Source organism: Ammodytes marinus, assembly GCF_949987685.1.
Source record: "Ammodytes marinus genome assembly, chromosome: 14".
NCBI classification, from domain to species: Eukaryota; Metazoa; Chordata; class Actinopteri; order Uranoscopiformes; family Ammodytidae; genus Ammodytes; species Ammodytes marinus.
In genome coordinates, this window is record NC_137218.1 from 16,054,037 (window position 1) to 16,067,595 (window position 13,559).

Here is a 13,559-nt window from a genome sequence, read left to right on the forward strand (position 1 = left end):
TTTCATTATCTGAAAAGGATTCTTAATGTTCTTTTAATTTATTTTTCAAATTATGAGGTGAATTGTAAAAAGTAATGATGACACTGATGGGACATCTGTGCAGAATGTTAAATGATCCAACCAATAAATATGTTAATCTAAAATTATAGCTTCATTTATTTAAGTACTTAAGTACAATTTTAAAGTACTTTTACTTGAGATGCTAATCATAAATCAACTAATTAATGCTGATAGTAGTAAGTCCTTTTATTTTTGTTATTTTGATGCCATAACTTTTATACTTCAGAAAGGCAAAATCATAGGTAAATAATGCATATTGGTTATACACGCAAACCTAATTCTGTAACCATAATTAATAGGCGTCAAATAAACACTTCAAACTGACTAAGAAGTTTGCATTCACACACCAAATGTTTTCACTAAATAAATAATTGCAGGGATTATTTGGCAAAGATTAGAATGCAGAAATGAAGATATCACCACTGATGATTACAGACAAAACTTTTCAGCTGCATTTACAGTTGAATGTGGCTGGTGGTCCAATTCTGTGTGAATTATAATTTACAGTATATATTATTTTTGTCATTGAAAATTAAAGATCAGACAAGCATCAACATACAATGTCTCGTAGAGATGTATATTCAATCCAATACATACAAAAATAAAATATTCAACCTTTGAAAAAAGTAAACAAAATAAAGGGACTAAAAATTATTATAATGATAGCTTGGTTTTATGTAGCGCCTCTCAAGAAACCTAAGGACTCTTTACAAAAGTACAGGCCCCCCACAGGTGAATCAAATAGAAAGTCGAGTCGTAACACAAGCAAGGACCATACAAATAGTAAGTAAAAAGGAGATTTATGTAAAAAGTAAGTGAAATAGCCTATTCAAAAATTTTATAAATAAAAACACCAAGCACATAGAATTGTAGGCTACATATACAAAGGAAAGACATTTTGTTTCGAACTTAAAAGGCTAACATTCAACACACCAATAAATAAGTCTATACTTATCTTGTGATTTATAATAAATCTACAACCACACTGGGGTGGTATCATCGCAGCCACCAGGGTGCGCCGGTGTTTAGAGAGGAGGGGAGCAGCTTGCTTGTGGAATGAACCGGATGTTGATTAGCGAAGCCTGGATCTCTGTGCTCCGCACCAGAGACCACGCTGTCGCAGCTATGGACGCCTTCGAGTTGTTTCGGAAGCTCGGAGCAGGAGCTAAATTCGACTTGAAGAGGTTTGGACAGGATGCCGCTCGGTTTAAGGTGAATATTAAATGAATAGCTTATGATACACAGGCACAGCGTCTGTTAAAGGCAGCACGAGCCATAGCTCAATAGGCTAGGTAGATACTGAAATAAGTGTGCTATGTTTGTTTTAGCATGATGTTTTTTGACTCTTTTAGGAGGTCTGGTGCCTTCAAGTTGCATTACATTAGATGGGGGGTTAGGACAAGTGTACAATACAATGATATGAGACTACTTGTGTCTATTTTTGCAGGTTGTCCGACCACAGGGAGCAGAAGCGTCATCGGATCCTTTATCTGCGATCGATTTCTTCGGGACAGGACCAACCAATAGATCTCAGAGCAGCTGTAGTGTACTGGAGGAGGATGTTGATGGAGAGGAACAGGGCGTGGGAAGTGAAAGTGGCGATTCTGCTGCTGGAGGCAAAAGGAAGCAAAAGGGTGAAGAGACAGACGTGAGGACGAAAAAGAAGAAGAAGAAAAGGAACCAGGTGGATTCAGAAGGTAAAGGTTGTCAAGCGATTGGCAGCTGGAATGCTGTGTGAAACATTAAAGGTCACCTATTATCCAAAATGCACTTTTTCATGGTTTTTCAACATTAATATGGTTCCCTCAACTAGAGACCTTAAACGTATGAGCCCTCTCTTTTTCTCTATCTCCACCTTTTTGAATATCTCACCTGTGATCAGGGGGAGGGGGGTTGGCAGGTGGCGAAATGGATAGGGTGGTGGACCCGCAACTATAGGGTCGTTGGTTCGATCCCCAGTCTCCCCGACACATGTCCAAGTGTCCCTGAGCATGACACTGAACCCTAAATGTCTCCTGATAGTTAGCCAGCACTCTGCGTGTTCGCTGCTGCTATCGGTGTATGAATGTGTGCTTCAGTAAGTCGCTTTGGATTAAAGCGTCTGCTAAATGACATGTAATGTAATGATCAAAAACCCCAGTCAAAACAAAACTCAAAAACGTCTAATTATCTTTAGCATGTCCCCACATTAAAGTAGATGTCGGTTTGTCAGAGACTCACCGCTGTCGTCTGTGTCCCTGAAGCTGGCGACGAAGCTCCAAAAGCCACGGAGAGAAACGGCATCACGTGGACCACCTCATTGGACAGAAAGATCCAAAACCTGCCCGGCGACGGCAAGGAGAAATCCTCAGCGAAGAGGATGAAGCACCTCCATCAGGAAAAGGTCCTCACTGAAAGACAGAACATTGATATCGGATTTTTATGTGATTCTGACATAAAAGAAACAATGTTTTGCACTGATGTTTAGTAAAAGTACCTCTTTGTAAAATGCTTTTTCCCTTGTTTTGATTTTAGGTGAATCGCGTTCGCTCTCAGCACCGTATAAATGTGCACGGCTGCGACGTACCTGACCCCGTGTGCACGTTTGACGAGCTGCAGGCCGAGTATCGTCTCAACCCGCGCGTCCTCCAGAACCTCAAAGAAGCAGGGCTTAACTCCCCGACGCCAGTACAGATGCAGGCGATACCGCTCATGATGCACGTGAGTACACACACACTCTCACTCTCTTAGTGGTTGGTAGAAGGTGTACTGACTGTGTTTTTTGTGAACATTTGAATGTGTCTGATTTGTTGCTCAGGGTCGAGAGCTGCTGGCCTGCGCTCCCACAGGATCAGGAAAGACATTGGCTTTCTGTCTCCCACTGCTCGCCCACCTGCAGCAGCCGGCCAACCTGGGCTTCAGAGCTTTGATCATCTCCCCAACCCGAGAACTGGCCAGCCAGGTACACAACACACACATACTGTTTTTTCTTGAGATGTTGTCATTATAGAAGTTCTATCAGGGTTTCTGCAGAACCTTAAATAGTCGTATAAGGCAATTAAATATGTACATTTAAAAAAAATAAAGCCGTTATTGGTGTTAAAATGTCTAAATCAATCATTAAAGTGACACATTAAGGGCTTTTTATTTGTGCATTTTGAATGACCTGAAATGTAAATAAAAGCCACAACAAAAACTAAAACTAAAACTTTTAGTTGAAGCGAAATTCACTGGAGAAAAAACTTTATGTTGCGATAAATGTCTGAGCAAAATTGTCCCCAACCCCAACTAATTGATGTTTTTTCCTGCAGTTTTGCTTATTGTAAGATTGGTCTTAATTTAAAATTGAGTGTAGTCTAGCCTTAAGCTAAACCCTGTAGTCAATCAAGGCAAGGGTTTAGCTTTATATTAAAATAACTTCATATTGTGTTGTGGAATGTGACATAACATAGCAATTAACACATTTTATATATCCAAGAATTGTTTCTAAAATACTTTAGAAACGATGGCAATTTGAGTCCTGTTTGCCATCATGGCCTATTTATTGATCCACATGCCATTACGTGTATTTTTAACATGGAGTTTTGTTGTGTTGTGTTAAGACCTACAGAGAGCTGCAGCGCCTGTCAGACGGGACAGGATTCAGAGTTCACATCATAGACAAAGCCTCTTTGGCTGCCAAGAAATATGGACCACAGTCAAACAAGAAATACGGTAAGAAATTAAAAAGGTTTATACAGAAGAGGAAAAATGAACTAAAATGAGAATCCCCTTTACCTAGCTGTTTACCCTCCTACATTTCTCCGTGCAGATATACTTGTCAGCACTCCAAACAGACTTGTCTTCCTTCTCAAGCAGGATCCGCCGGCTCTTGACCTCAGCAGGTAACACTCAATTAACATTCACGGGCCCTCACCAGAACTCACTGGCCCTCATTTATCACCCGTGCCTAGACCAGAAAAGTAGGTGTACGCACATTTCCACGCAAACCTCGGCATTTATCAATATGGACGTGGGCGTAGGATACGCTCAAATCCCACGCCAGCTCTCAGCTCGTGTACGCAAGTTTGTAAACAGCATGGACTCGCAGTGCAGGCTGTGCCGGGTAGCCGATGACTTTGCTGGACAATTATTAGAAGATAATACAAATGCAGTGTTTGCTCAGACCGAAATAAAGATATTAATCACTTAAAAATGTGCAGCTTATGGTGTGCAACTGAGTAGGAGAGCTGATTCAATAGTGCACACACCGGCCACTTAGGAGCGCTGCATGGGACTGCGTAAGGGCAGTTGTCTCCGTCTTGGAGCAGCAGGGGGGGCACTGAGGCACGGGGGCTGCATTCATTCAAAATGTTAGCCTAAGTATTAAATATGTAGTAGGCCTACACTGCTCTTCATGATAAAAAATACACGGCACAACATTCAGCTTAACATTTTATTTATTTGACGCACTTTTTAGATGTTAGTTCCTCTTTTAATGTGTCGTTGATCGCTTAAGCGAGCGATTTATTTCCACCGTTAACCGGCACGTTTTTCCGATATGCTGGTGGAGCAGGACAGTGGGCGCTCTCACAGCTGATCGTTGCCGGGTCGGCTTGTGCAGCTGACGGCCGGGCTGACCACTCGTGCCAAGCGCATGCTGTCATACAGTAAAACGCAAAATGTGTTATTTTTAGTTTTTAAACCCCTTTTGAGTAGTGCTATCTAAAAGGGCCAATACATTCTAATCATTCAAATCTCTGCAGACGTGTATTTCTTTTATGGGGACCATTATCGGACAGTTGGTGCGTCTTTTTCTCCTCTACCACTATAAATATTATGCCTGCACCCCCAGTTGGTTGCATTTCAGAACAGCAACACGCTTTTTTAGTGGCGATTTTTGAGTCAGACCACTTTTTCTTCATCTATGTAAAGAAATGGCGACATATAGACTTTAGACTTTATTGTCCCCAAAGGGAAATTCTTTTTCACATCACATGTACATATAATTGTATATGCTGTTTTATAGTATTTGAGCGATAGTGCTGATGTAAACCTAAAATGCAAAATCCTCAGCTGGAGATGGTTTGTTGTCAACACCAACGCTGTTGACAGCAGCAGTTATTTCCTTCCTAACTGCTGCCTTCTGTCGTTATTTGATGCCGCTTGTAATGCTCCGAAATGAAACTCTCTTTTTTTTCTACTTTCGCTGTTATTCTGTCAATTTCTACTTAAGAGAAGTTCCTCTTCTGTGCTGTAATGCGCATATCCATGTCGTAAAACCTCTGGGCGAGGCCTCTAAACTGAGAAAATATAGGGGCGTGATACGATTGTTTTCAGCTGCCGCATTTATCAATAATGGCCTGGCGTACGCTGAGATTGGCGAGATACGACTGTTTGATAAATCCCACGCGATACCTGGCGTAGGGAGGTATTTGCGCCAGAATCTGCACCAGTTTCCACGCAAGTTTGATAAATGAGGGCCATTGTGTGTGTCGTTGAGGTGAAACGGCTGTGTTGAGAGAGTGCATTTCTTTCCTTGATTGTCTTATGTTGGTGTTGTTCAGTGTGGAGTGGCTGGTTGTCGACGAGTCCGATAAGCTGTTTGAGGACGGTAGGGCTGGCTTCAGGGAGCAGCTGGCCTCAGTTTTTCTAGCCTGTTCGGGTCCAAAGGTGCGCAGGGCTTTCTTCAGCGCCACCTGCACTGCAGATGTGGAGCAGTGGTGTCGCCTTAACCTTGACAACCTGGTGTCCGTCAACATTGGACACAGGTAATAATCTACCTGTAGGTATCCTTACTTTGGTGTGTTTATCAAGTATTTTTCTTACATTAGATAAATGGATTTCTCATCTTGTCAGAAATACGGCTGTGGAGACAGTAGAACAGGAGCTGCTGTTTGTTGGGACGGAGAACGGCAAGCTGGTGGCCATGAGGGACATCGTCAAAAAAGTAAGGACTCTCCAGAGAGGTTACTTTTCAAGCATGTAAATTATACATTTTATTAAATACTTTTCTAAATTAGATCATTCTACAGTCAATTTGAACACGATGTATCGTCAACAGAAAAATCTCCAGTGTGAACATCAGGAAACAATAATGGGGAAGAAAACCCATGGATGTTTACGGCCTGTTTTTTTTTCAACATTTCCAGGGTTTTCTGCCTCCCATGCTGGTGTTTGTGCAGTCCATAGAGCGAGCACAGGAGCTTTTCCATGAGTTGGTTTATGAAGGCATCAATGTAGACGTGATCCACGCCGACCGCACACAGCAGCAGGTACATATACATATATACAAATACACTGTAGTAAATGACTTATGAATGGGCAGCCTTGTATTAATCCTGCACCTCTATGGCTTTCTCTGTCAGAGGGACAACGTCGTGAACAGCTTTCGCTCTGGGAAGATTTGGGTATTGATCTGCACGGCTTTGCTTGCCAGAGGAATGGACTTCAAAGGAGTCAACCTCGTGCTGAACTACGACTTCCCCACCAGCGCTGTGGAGTACATCCACCGGATTGGTTAGTTTTTAGATATAACATTGGGTTACATAAGATTAAATATAGATTGTTTTTTGCCAATGTTTGGAGTTATCTCATCTGACTGGCAGATTTTTTGAGGGGTATGTGTTATTACGTTTGAGGATTTCACAAAAGAATTATGAAAAATAATTAGTAACTAGAAATGCAATTCCTGAACAAAATGCGGTGTGAATGCTGCGCTGCAGAAAAGGATGAAAAATAATCAGTAAATATCGTTAGTTGCTGTATATCCTGTGGTATCCCTTTTAATCAGTTCACCGGAACACCATCTTGTTTTCTCTTCCTCAGGTCGGACTGGTAGAGCTGGACATCAGGGGAAGGCCATCACCTTCTTCACAGAAAATGACAAACCACTGCTGCGCAGGTACAAGAAACTCCAAGGCTGACTTTCGTTGCAAATAAAGTTTGTGTGGGTGTGTGAGAGAACATAAGGCTGTTCATCTTTGATGTCATACAACAACAAAGGATGACGATGTGTGTGAAGTACAGTGACTTAACTACTACAGCAAAGTGTTTTGGATTTAGGTCGGTAGTCGGACTGGTGTGTCCTGGCCTTAACCCATTGATGACGGCTGCTGCGCGATGCCACATTGGCTCTCCTGCCTGATGCTGCATCGTGCAGCATTATTACTTTATCTAATTTTCATGGCATTCCCAGCATTGAATGCACTGTCATTGGTTCAAATACACATGAGGTGGGTTTTGTTGATTTTTTAAGACCACGTGACCACCCAAAAGTTGTGTGGTTTGCCGAAAATCATGTCAATCAAAAAAATAAAAAATAAAAAAAAATAATAAAAAAAATACGCCAGCTATGTCGGCGACAGAACAGTTAGTGGCGTTTGGTGCGCAGAATCAAGGTCTACTATAGACTACTGACGAAAATCACACAACACATTGCATCTACAGTCATATGAAAAAGTTTGGGAACCCCTCTCAGCCGGCATTATAATTGACTCTGCTTTCACACAAAAAAGATAAAAGTGGTATGTCTTTAATTTACCAGGAACAGCTAAGTACCGGGATGTTTTCCAAACTAAGATTTTTTGAAAAGCAGTATTTAGTTTTATGAAATTAAATAAAATGTGAAAAACTGGCTGTGCAAAAATATGGGAACCCCTGTGGTCTTGCTGATTTTAATGCATGTAACAGCATGTAAAACTGAGGACTTTAAACACAACATTGGTTGGATTATGTTGTTAAGCCCTGAACCTCATATAAAGGTCTGTTTAATCATGATAAAAGGTATTTTAGGTGCCTAAATGCAAGTTCCACTTCTCTTTGACTCTCTGCAGAAGTGAGACAGAATGCGATCATCAAAACAGCTACCAAAAGATCTTAAAAACAAAGATTATTCATTGTCATGGATTAGGGGAAGGCTACAAGAAGCTTTCCCAAAGGTTTCAATTGTCAATTTCTACTGTAAGGAATGTTGTCAGGGAATGGAAGGACACAGGCACAGTTGCAGTTAAACCCAGGTCTAGCAGACCAAGAAAAGTACAAGAGCGGCATATGCGGCGGATTGTGAGAATGGTTGCACACAACCCAAATATCACCTCCAAAGACCTGCAAGAACATCTGGCTGCAGGTTGTGTATCTGTACATGGTTCTACAATTCAGTGCAATTTGCACCAAAACATCTGTATGGCCGGGTGATGAGAAGGAAGCCCTTTCTGCGCCCACGCCACAGGTACAGTTGCATGGAGTATGCAAAAGCTCATTTAGACAAGCCAGCTTCATATTGGAAGAATATGCTTTGGACTGATGAGACAAAAATTAAGTTATTTGGTCTTTATAAAAAGCAGATGTTTTGGTGCAAATTGCGCTGAATTGTTGAACGATGTACAGATACACAATCTGCAGCCAGATGTTCTTGCAGGTCTTTGGAGGTGATCTGTGGGTTGTGTGCAACCATTCTCACAATCCTCCACCTATGCCACTCCTGTTTTTTTCTTGGTCTGCCATGCCTGGGTTTAACTGCCACTATGCCTGTGTCCTTCCATTTCCTGACAACGTTCCCTACAGTCGAAATTGACAATTGAAACCTTTGGGAAAGCTTCTTGTAGCCTTCCCCTAAACCATGACAATGAACAATCTTTGTTTTTCAGATCTTTTGGGAGCTGTTTTGATGATCCCATTCTGTCTCACTTCAGCAGAGAGTCAAAGAGAAGTGCAACTTGCATTTAGGCACCTAAAATACATTTTCTCATGATTAAACAGACATTTCTATGAGGTTCAAGGCTTAACAACATAATCCAACCAACTTTGTGTTTAAAGTCATCAGTCTTACATGCTGTTACAGGCATTAAAATCAACAAAAGCACAAGGGTTCCTATATTTTTGCACAGCCAGTTTTTCACATTTTATTTTATTTCATACAACCAAATACTGCTTTTCAAAAAATCTTTGTTTGGAAAACATCCCAGTACTTAGCTGTTCCTAGTAAATTAAAGACACACCACTTTTATATTTTTTTTGTGAAAGCAGAGTCAATTATATTGCCAGCTGAGAGGGGTTCCCAAACTTTTTCATATGACTGTATTTATTAACAATATTTAATAATTTTCGAATTCATCTAATTTTGACGATTTTTAGAAATATTTGTTGGTTTGTAAGCGCTATGGGAGCATGTTTAAATAAAACATGTGAACCTTAACTTTTAAATGTATTTTATTTCATGTTTCTATGTGCTACACAGGCTTAGATATTAAGGTTTTGGTAGACTTCACAATTCGTACTATTTTTTCAGAAAACCCTCAGGCATTAAGGACATGCATCCTAGATTGCCATAGTCATCAATGGGTTAAAGGACTACTGTCCTGGTTTGTTTTAATAATTCCTCATTAAAAATTTGATACGAATCTGACACATAGTTTCAGTGTTAAAACTGATACAATAATTGCTGTCTGTGATTCTATATGGGCTATGGCAATAATTTTGAAAAATTATATCTCACAGCAAAATATTGAAAAAAAAATAAAATATGAACTAGTTCATTTTTGAACTGTGAACTTAGTTCAACATTTTGAATTATGAACTATGAACTGAACTAGGTCATTTTAAAACGTATGAACTGAACTTTTCACTTGTTAATGTAGAAAGTGAACTTTTCCAACACTGTCTCTTTGCATCTTGTCCTAACAGCATCGCTAATGTGATAAAACAAGCTGGCTGTCCTGTACCCGACTACATGATTGGCTTCAAAAAGATACACAGGTAATGTATGGATGGATGTTGATGTTAAAGTTCCACACTATCGGGGCGCCCTTAGCTCAGTTGGTAGGGCGTCCCCCCCCCATGGGCCTCGGCCAGCAGCGGACCCGGGTTCGATTCCAGCCCGCGGTCGTTCTCTGCAGCTGCATAGGTAGTTCTGAATGCAAATAATACAGAATTATAACATTCTGCTAAGGTAGCCTATATTGCAGAAAGCCATTTCCATAGTATAACAAACATTGAATTTCGACACGGTAACTCAGATTATCAATATATTGTTACTTTTGTTTGTTTGCTCCGACGTATTTTCTTATTTATGTTAGTTTCAACCAGAAAACGTTTGTTTTAAATAGTCCTATAATTGGCAGCCATCAGTGTTAAAGCAGCAATGCCTAACCTGCAATACATTCACAGGATTGTTCCTATGGAAATAGGATAGGCTAATTGAGGCGTTTTGGAATATATTTATATATACAGTATCTCACAAAAGTGAGTACACCCCTCACATTTATTCACATTTTTCTTTGTATCTTTCCATGGGACAACACTGAATAAATGACACTTTGATACAATGTAAAGTAGTCAGTGTACAGCTTGTATAACTTATATAAATTTACTGTCCCCTCAAAATAACTCGACACACAGACATTAATGTCTAAACTGCTGGCAACAAAAGTGAGTACACCCCTTAGAAAAAATTTACAAATTGGGCCCAAAGTGTAAATATTTTGTGTGGCCACCATTATTTTCCAGCACTGCCTTAACCCTCTTGGGCATGTAGTTCACTAGAGCTTCACAGGTTGCAACTGGAACCCTCTTCCACCCATTTATGACAGCATCACAGAGCTGGTGGATATTAAAGACCTTGCGCTCCTCCAGCTTCCGTTTGAGGATGCCCCAAAGATGCTCAATAGGGTTTAGGTCTGGAGACAGGCTTGGCCAGGCCATAACCTTTACCCTCAGCTTTTTTAGCAAGCCACTGGTCGTCTTGGAGGTGTGTTTGGGGTCGTTATCATGTTGCAATACCACCCTGCGGCCCAGTTTACGAAGGTTGAGTGCACGTGGTCAGCGTCGTACACAGAGGTTGGCTTTGGAAAATAGACGTATGAGTGCTGCCAGCATTGCTGAAGGGCTTGAAGGGGTGGGGGGTCAACCTGTCAGTGCTCAGACCATACGCCGCACTCTGCATCATACTGGTCTGCATGGCTGTCATCCCAGAAGGAAGCCTATTCTAAAGATGATGCACAAGAAACCCCACAAAAAGTTTGCTGAAGACAAACAGACTACGGACATGGATTACTGCAACCATGTCCTGTGGTCTGATGAGACCAAAATACATTTATTTGGTTCAGATGGTGTTAAGAGTGTGGAGCGGCAACCAGGTGAGGAGTACAAAGACAAGTGTGTCTTGCCTAGAGTCAAGCATGGTGGTTGGAGTGTCATGGTCTGGGGCTGCATGAGTGCTGCCAGCACTGGGGATCTACAGTTCATTGAATTCTAACATGTACTGTGACATACTGAAGCAGAGCATGATCCCCTCCCTTCATAAACTGGGCCGCAGGGCAGTACTGCAACATGATAACGACCCCAAACACCCCTCCGAACAACCACTGGCTTGCTAAAGAAGCTGAGGGTAAAGGTTATGGACTGGCCAAGCATGTCTCCAGTCTTAAACCCTATTGAGCATCTTTGGGGCATCCTCAAACGGGAGATGGAGGAGCGCAAGGACTCTAATATCCACCAGCTCCTTGATGTCGTCATGAATGGGTAGAAGAGGGTTCCAGTTGCAACCTGTGAAGCTCTAGTGAACTACATGCCCAAGAGGGTTAAGGCAGTGCTGGAAAATAATGGTGGCCACACAAAATATTGACACTTTGGGCCCAATTTGGACATTTTTTCTTAGGGGTGTACTCACTTTTGTTGCCAACAGTTTAGACATTAATGGCTGTGTGTCGAGTTATTTTGAGGGGACAGTAAATTTACACTGTTATACAAGCTGTACACTGACTACTTGACATTGTATCAAAGTGTCATTTATTCAGTGTTGTCGCATGGAAAGATATAATGAAATATTTGAAGAAATGTTAGGGGTGTACTCACTTTTGTGAGATACTGTATATTTGTCCTGCGGGTGGCCGCGATGTCCCTAAAAGCATACAGTCTACCGGAAAATAAAAGGAGAAGAAGAAGCAGACAAACTGCAATGCACTGTGGGTGATATCCACCTCGGAGTGACCATGGATGTTCACTCGATCACTCAGCCCTCCGAGGGTCTATCTCATGAAGTTCACTTCAGTTTCCAGACAATTGGAACGACACTTATGATGGAGGCGGGGATTCCCCCGAGGGCAAGTGCCTAGGGCAAGTGAACGAGGGCATGTTGAACGGGTATTGGAACGCAGGGTGCATGTCACTCCCCTCTCTGCCCCATTTCAACTCTGTCTCTACACTATCAATAAAGCATAAAAAAAAAAGTTCCACACTATCCAGCACGTTTTTTTGCTCTTTTATTTCTTGCTAATTTTATCAGTTTCAATGAATATAGTTGTGACATTTCTTTGTTTTTTTAGCAAAGTGAAGCGGCAACTCGAGAAGAGACCTCCCAAGAGAAGCACCATTTGCACGACTCCACGCTTCTTAATGAAGAAGAAACAAACGGCAGCGCAACAGCAGAAAGGGGGAAAGAAGGCAGGACAAAGGACGAAGAAAAGGACACAGAAAGAAGAGGGGACAGAAAAACAGAAGACGGCGCCTCAGAAAACTGAATCAAAGTAATCTGGAGACAAATTGAAAAAGTAAAGAAAGTTCTATGTTGCTCATATTCAGTGAGTTATTCTCTTGCTATATCTGTTTAATGGGTTTTATGCCATAACAGCTTTTTGCCTGAGAATTATGACATCTTCATAAACTTTACCCCCTGATGTGTTTTTAGCTTAACACATTTTCAGAGTTTAGTCTTGTTTCTGTGGGTTTTACAGGATACAGAATTAGCAGGTGGCTCTGAGTTGTACATGCTCATATATTTGCACCCTATAGTAATGAGCGCACTGATAAATGAATAAAGTTTTCTGTGAGTGCAAATGAGGAATTTTCTTTCCTGAGTGAAAACAGTTAATTGAAAATAAAACTGGCACTTTATTTAACATGGGCCCATGAAATTATGCTGACGATTTCAAAAATAAATGTGTTAAATAATGTGTGTGTATTAACCGTTTTTAAATAAATCACACAGCAGTATTTATCTATGTTCTAATTTTATACTGATTGTATTTCATTGAAGTAAAGGTTGTAAGATGTGGCATTATTTGAGGATGTTGGTCAAAAATTGCTGGAACTACTTCAAATGTTCCTTTTTGCCCCAAATCTCTCCACCAGGAAAAAGGGTAAGAAAAATAAGCCACAAGAGGAATAGAGAAGAATGGTTACGAGCAGACTGATGGGAAGATGGACATCTTGCAGTCTGATTTACTGCTAATTTTCACATTTGTGCTTTTTATTATCAGAGTATAAAAATAAAGAGTTCTGTATATTTGTGTTATTTTGTTTCTATTGCTATTATATTTATTCAACTGCAACTTTGCACATATAATAATCATCATTCCTTGAGAAAAATATAGGCTTTCATGAGTGAGTGAAGAATGATTATGTTGAACTATCAAGATGAGGGCTTAAAGTAATTTAATTTATAGTATTTGTTTAGCCTAAGTATTTGTGAGAAATACGTGTTCCTTTACACCCATCAAATACAACAAACTTGCCCCCCACTGGATCTGAGTATAATAACATTC

General features: G+C 40.8%; 1 protein-coding gene across 2 annotated transcripts; it reads left to right on the forward strand.

The window, feature by feature from the left end:
* The first annotated feature begins 1,122 nt into the window (after nt 1–1,122).
* On the forward strand, nt 1,123–13,236 carry ddx52 (DEAD (Asp-Glu-Ala-Asp) box polypeptide 52). Of its 2 annotated transcripts, XM_080041561.1 has the most exons (15): nt 1,123–1,272; nt 1,508–1,757; nt 2,304–2,443; nt 2,575–2,760; nt 2,858–3,001; nt 3,642–3,753; nt 3,851–3,923; nt 5,586–5,789; nt 5,878–5,968; nt 6,171–6,293; nt 6,387–6,537; nt 6,847–6,922; nt 9,703–9,774; nt 12,342–12,566; nt 13,147–13,236. In XM_080041561.1, exons 1-14 carry the CDS (start codon nt 1,126–1,128, stop codon nt 12,544–12,546), a joined length of 1,974 nt encoding a protein of 657 aa, XP_079897687.1. In that variant the 5' UTR covers nt 1,123–1,125; the 3' UTR covers nt 12,547–12,566; nt 13,147–13,236. The 2 variants fall into 2 exon arrangements, with proteins under 2 accessions (XP_079897687.1, XP_079897686.1); XM_080041560.1 differs by lacking the exon at nt 13,147–13,236 and having other exon boundaries at nt 12,342–13,008.
* Nucleotides 13,237–13,559: the final 323 nt, after the last annotated feature.

What these genes read in the sequence shown, in the direction of transcription:
- ddx52 (XM_080041561.1), top strand. Translation starts at nt 1,126, where the DNA reads ATGTTGATTAGCGAAGCCTGGATCTCTGTGCTCCGCACCAGAGACCAC. An exon ending in AGCACCTCCATCAGGAAAAG is followed by an intron (nt 2,444 to 2,574) that starts GTCCTCACTGAA and finishes TTTTGATTTTAG; the next exon opens with GTGAATCGCGTTCGCTCTCA. An exon ending in CCGACCGCACACAGCAGCAG is followed by an intron (nt 6,294 to 6,386) that starts GTACATATACAT and finishes TTTCTCTGTCAG; the next exon opens with AGGGACAACGTCGTGAACAG.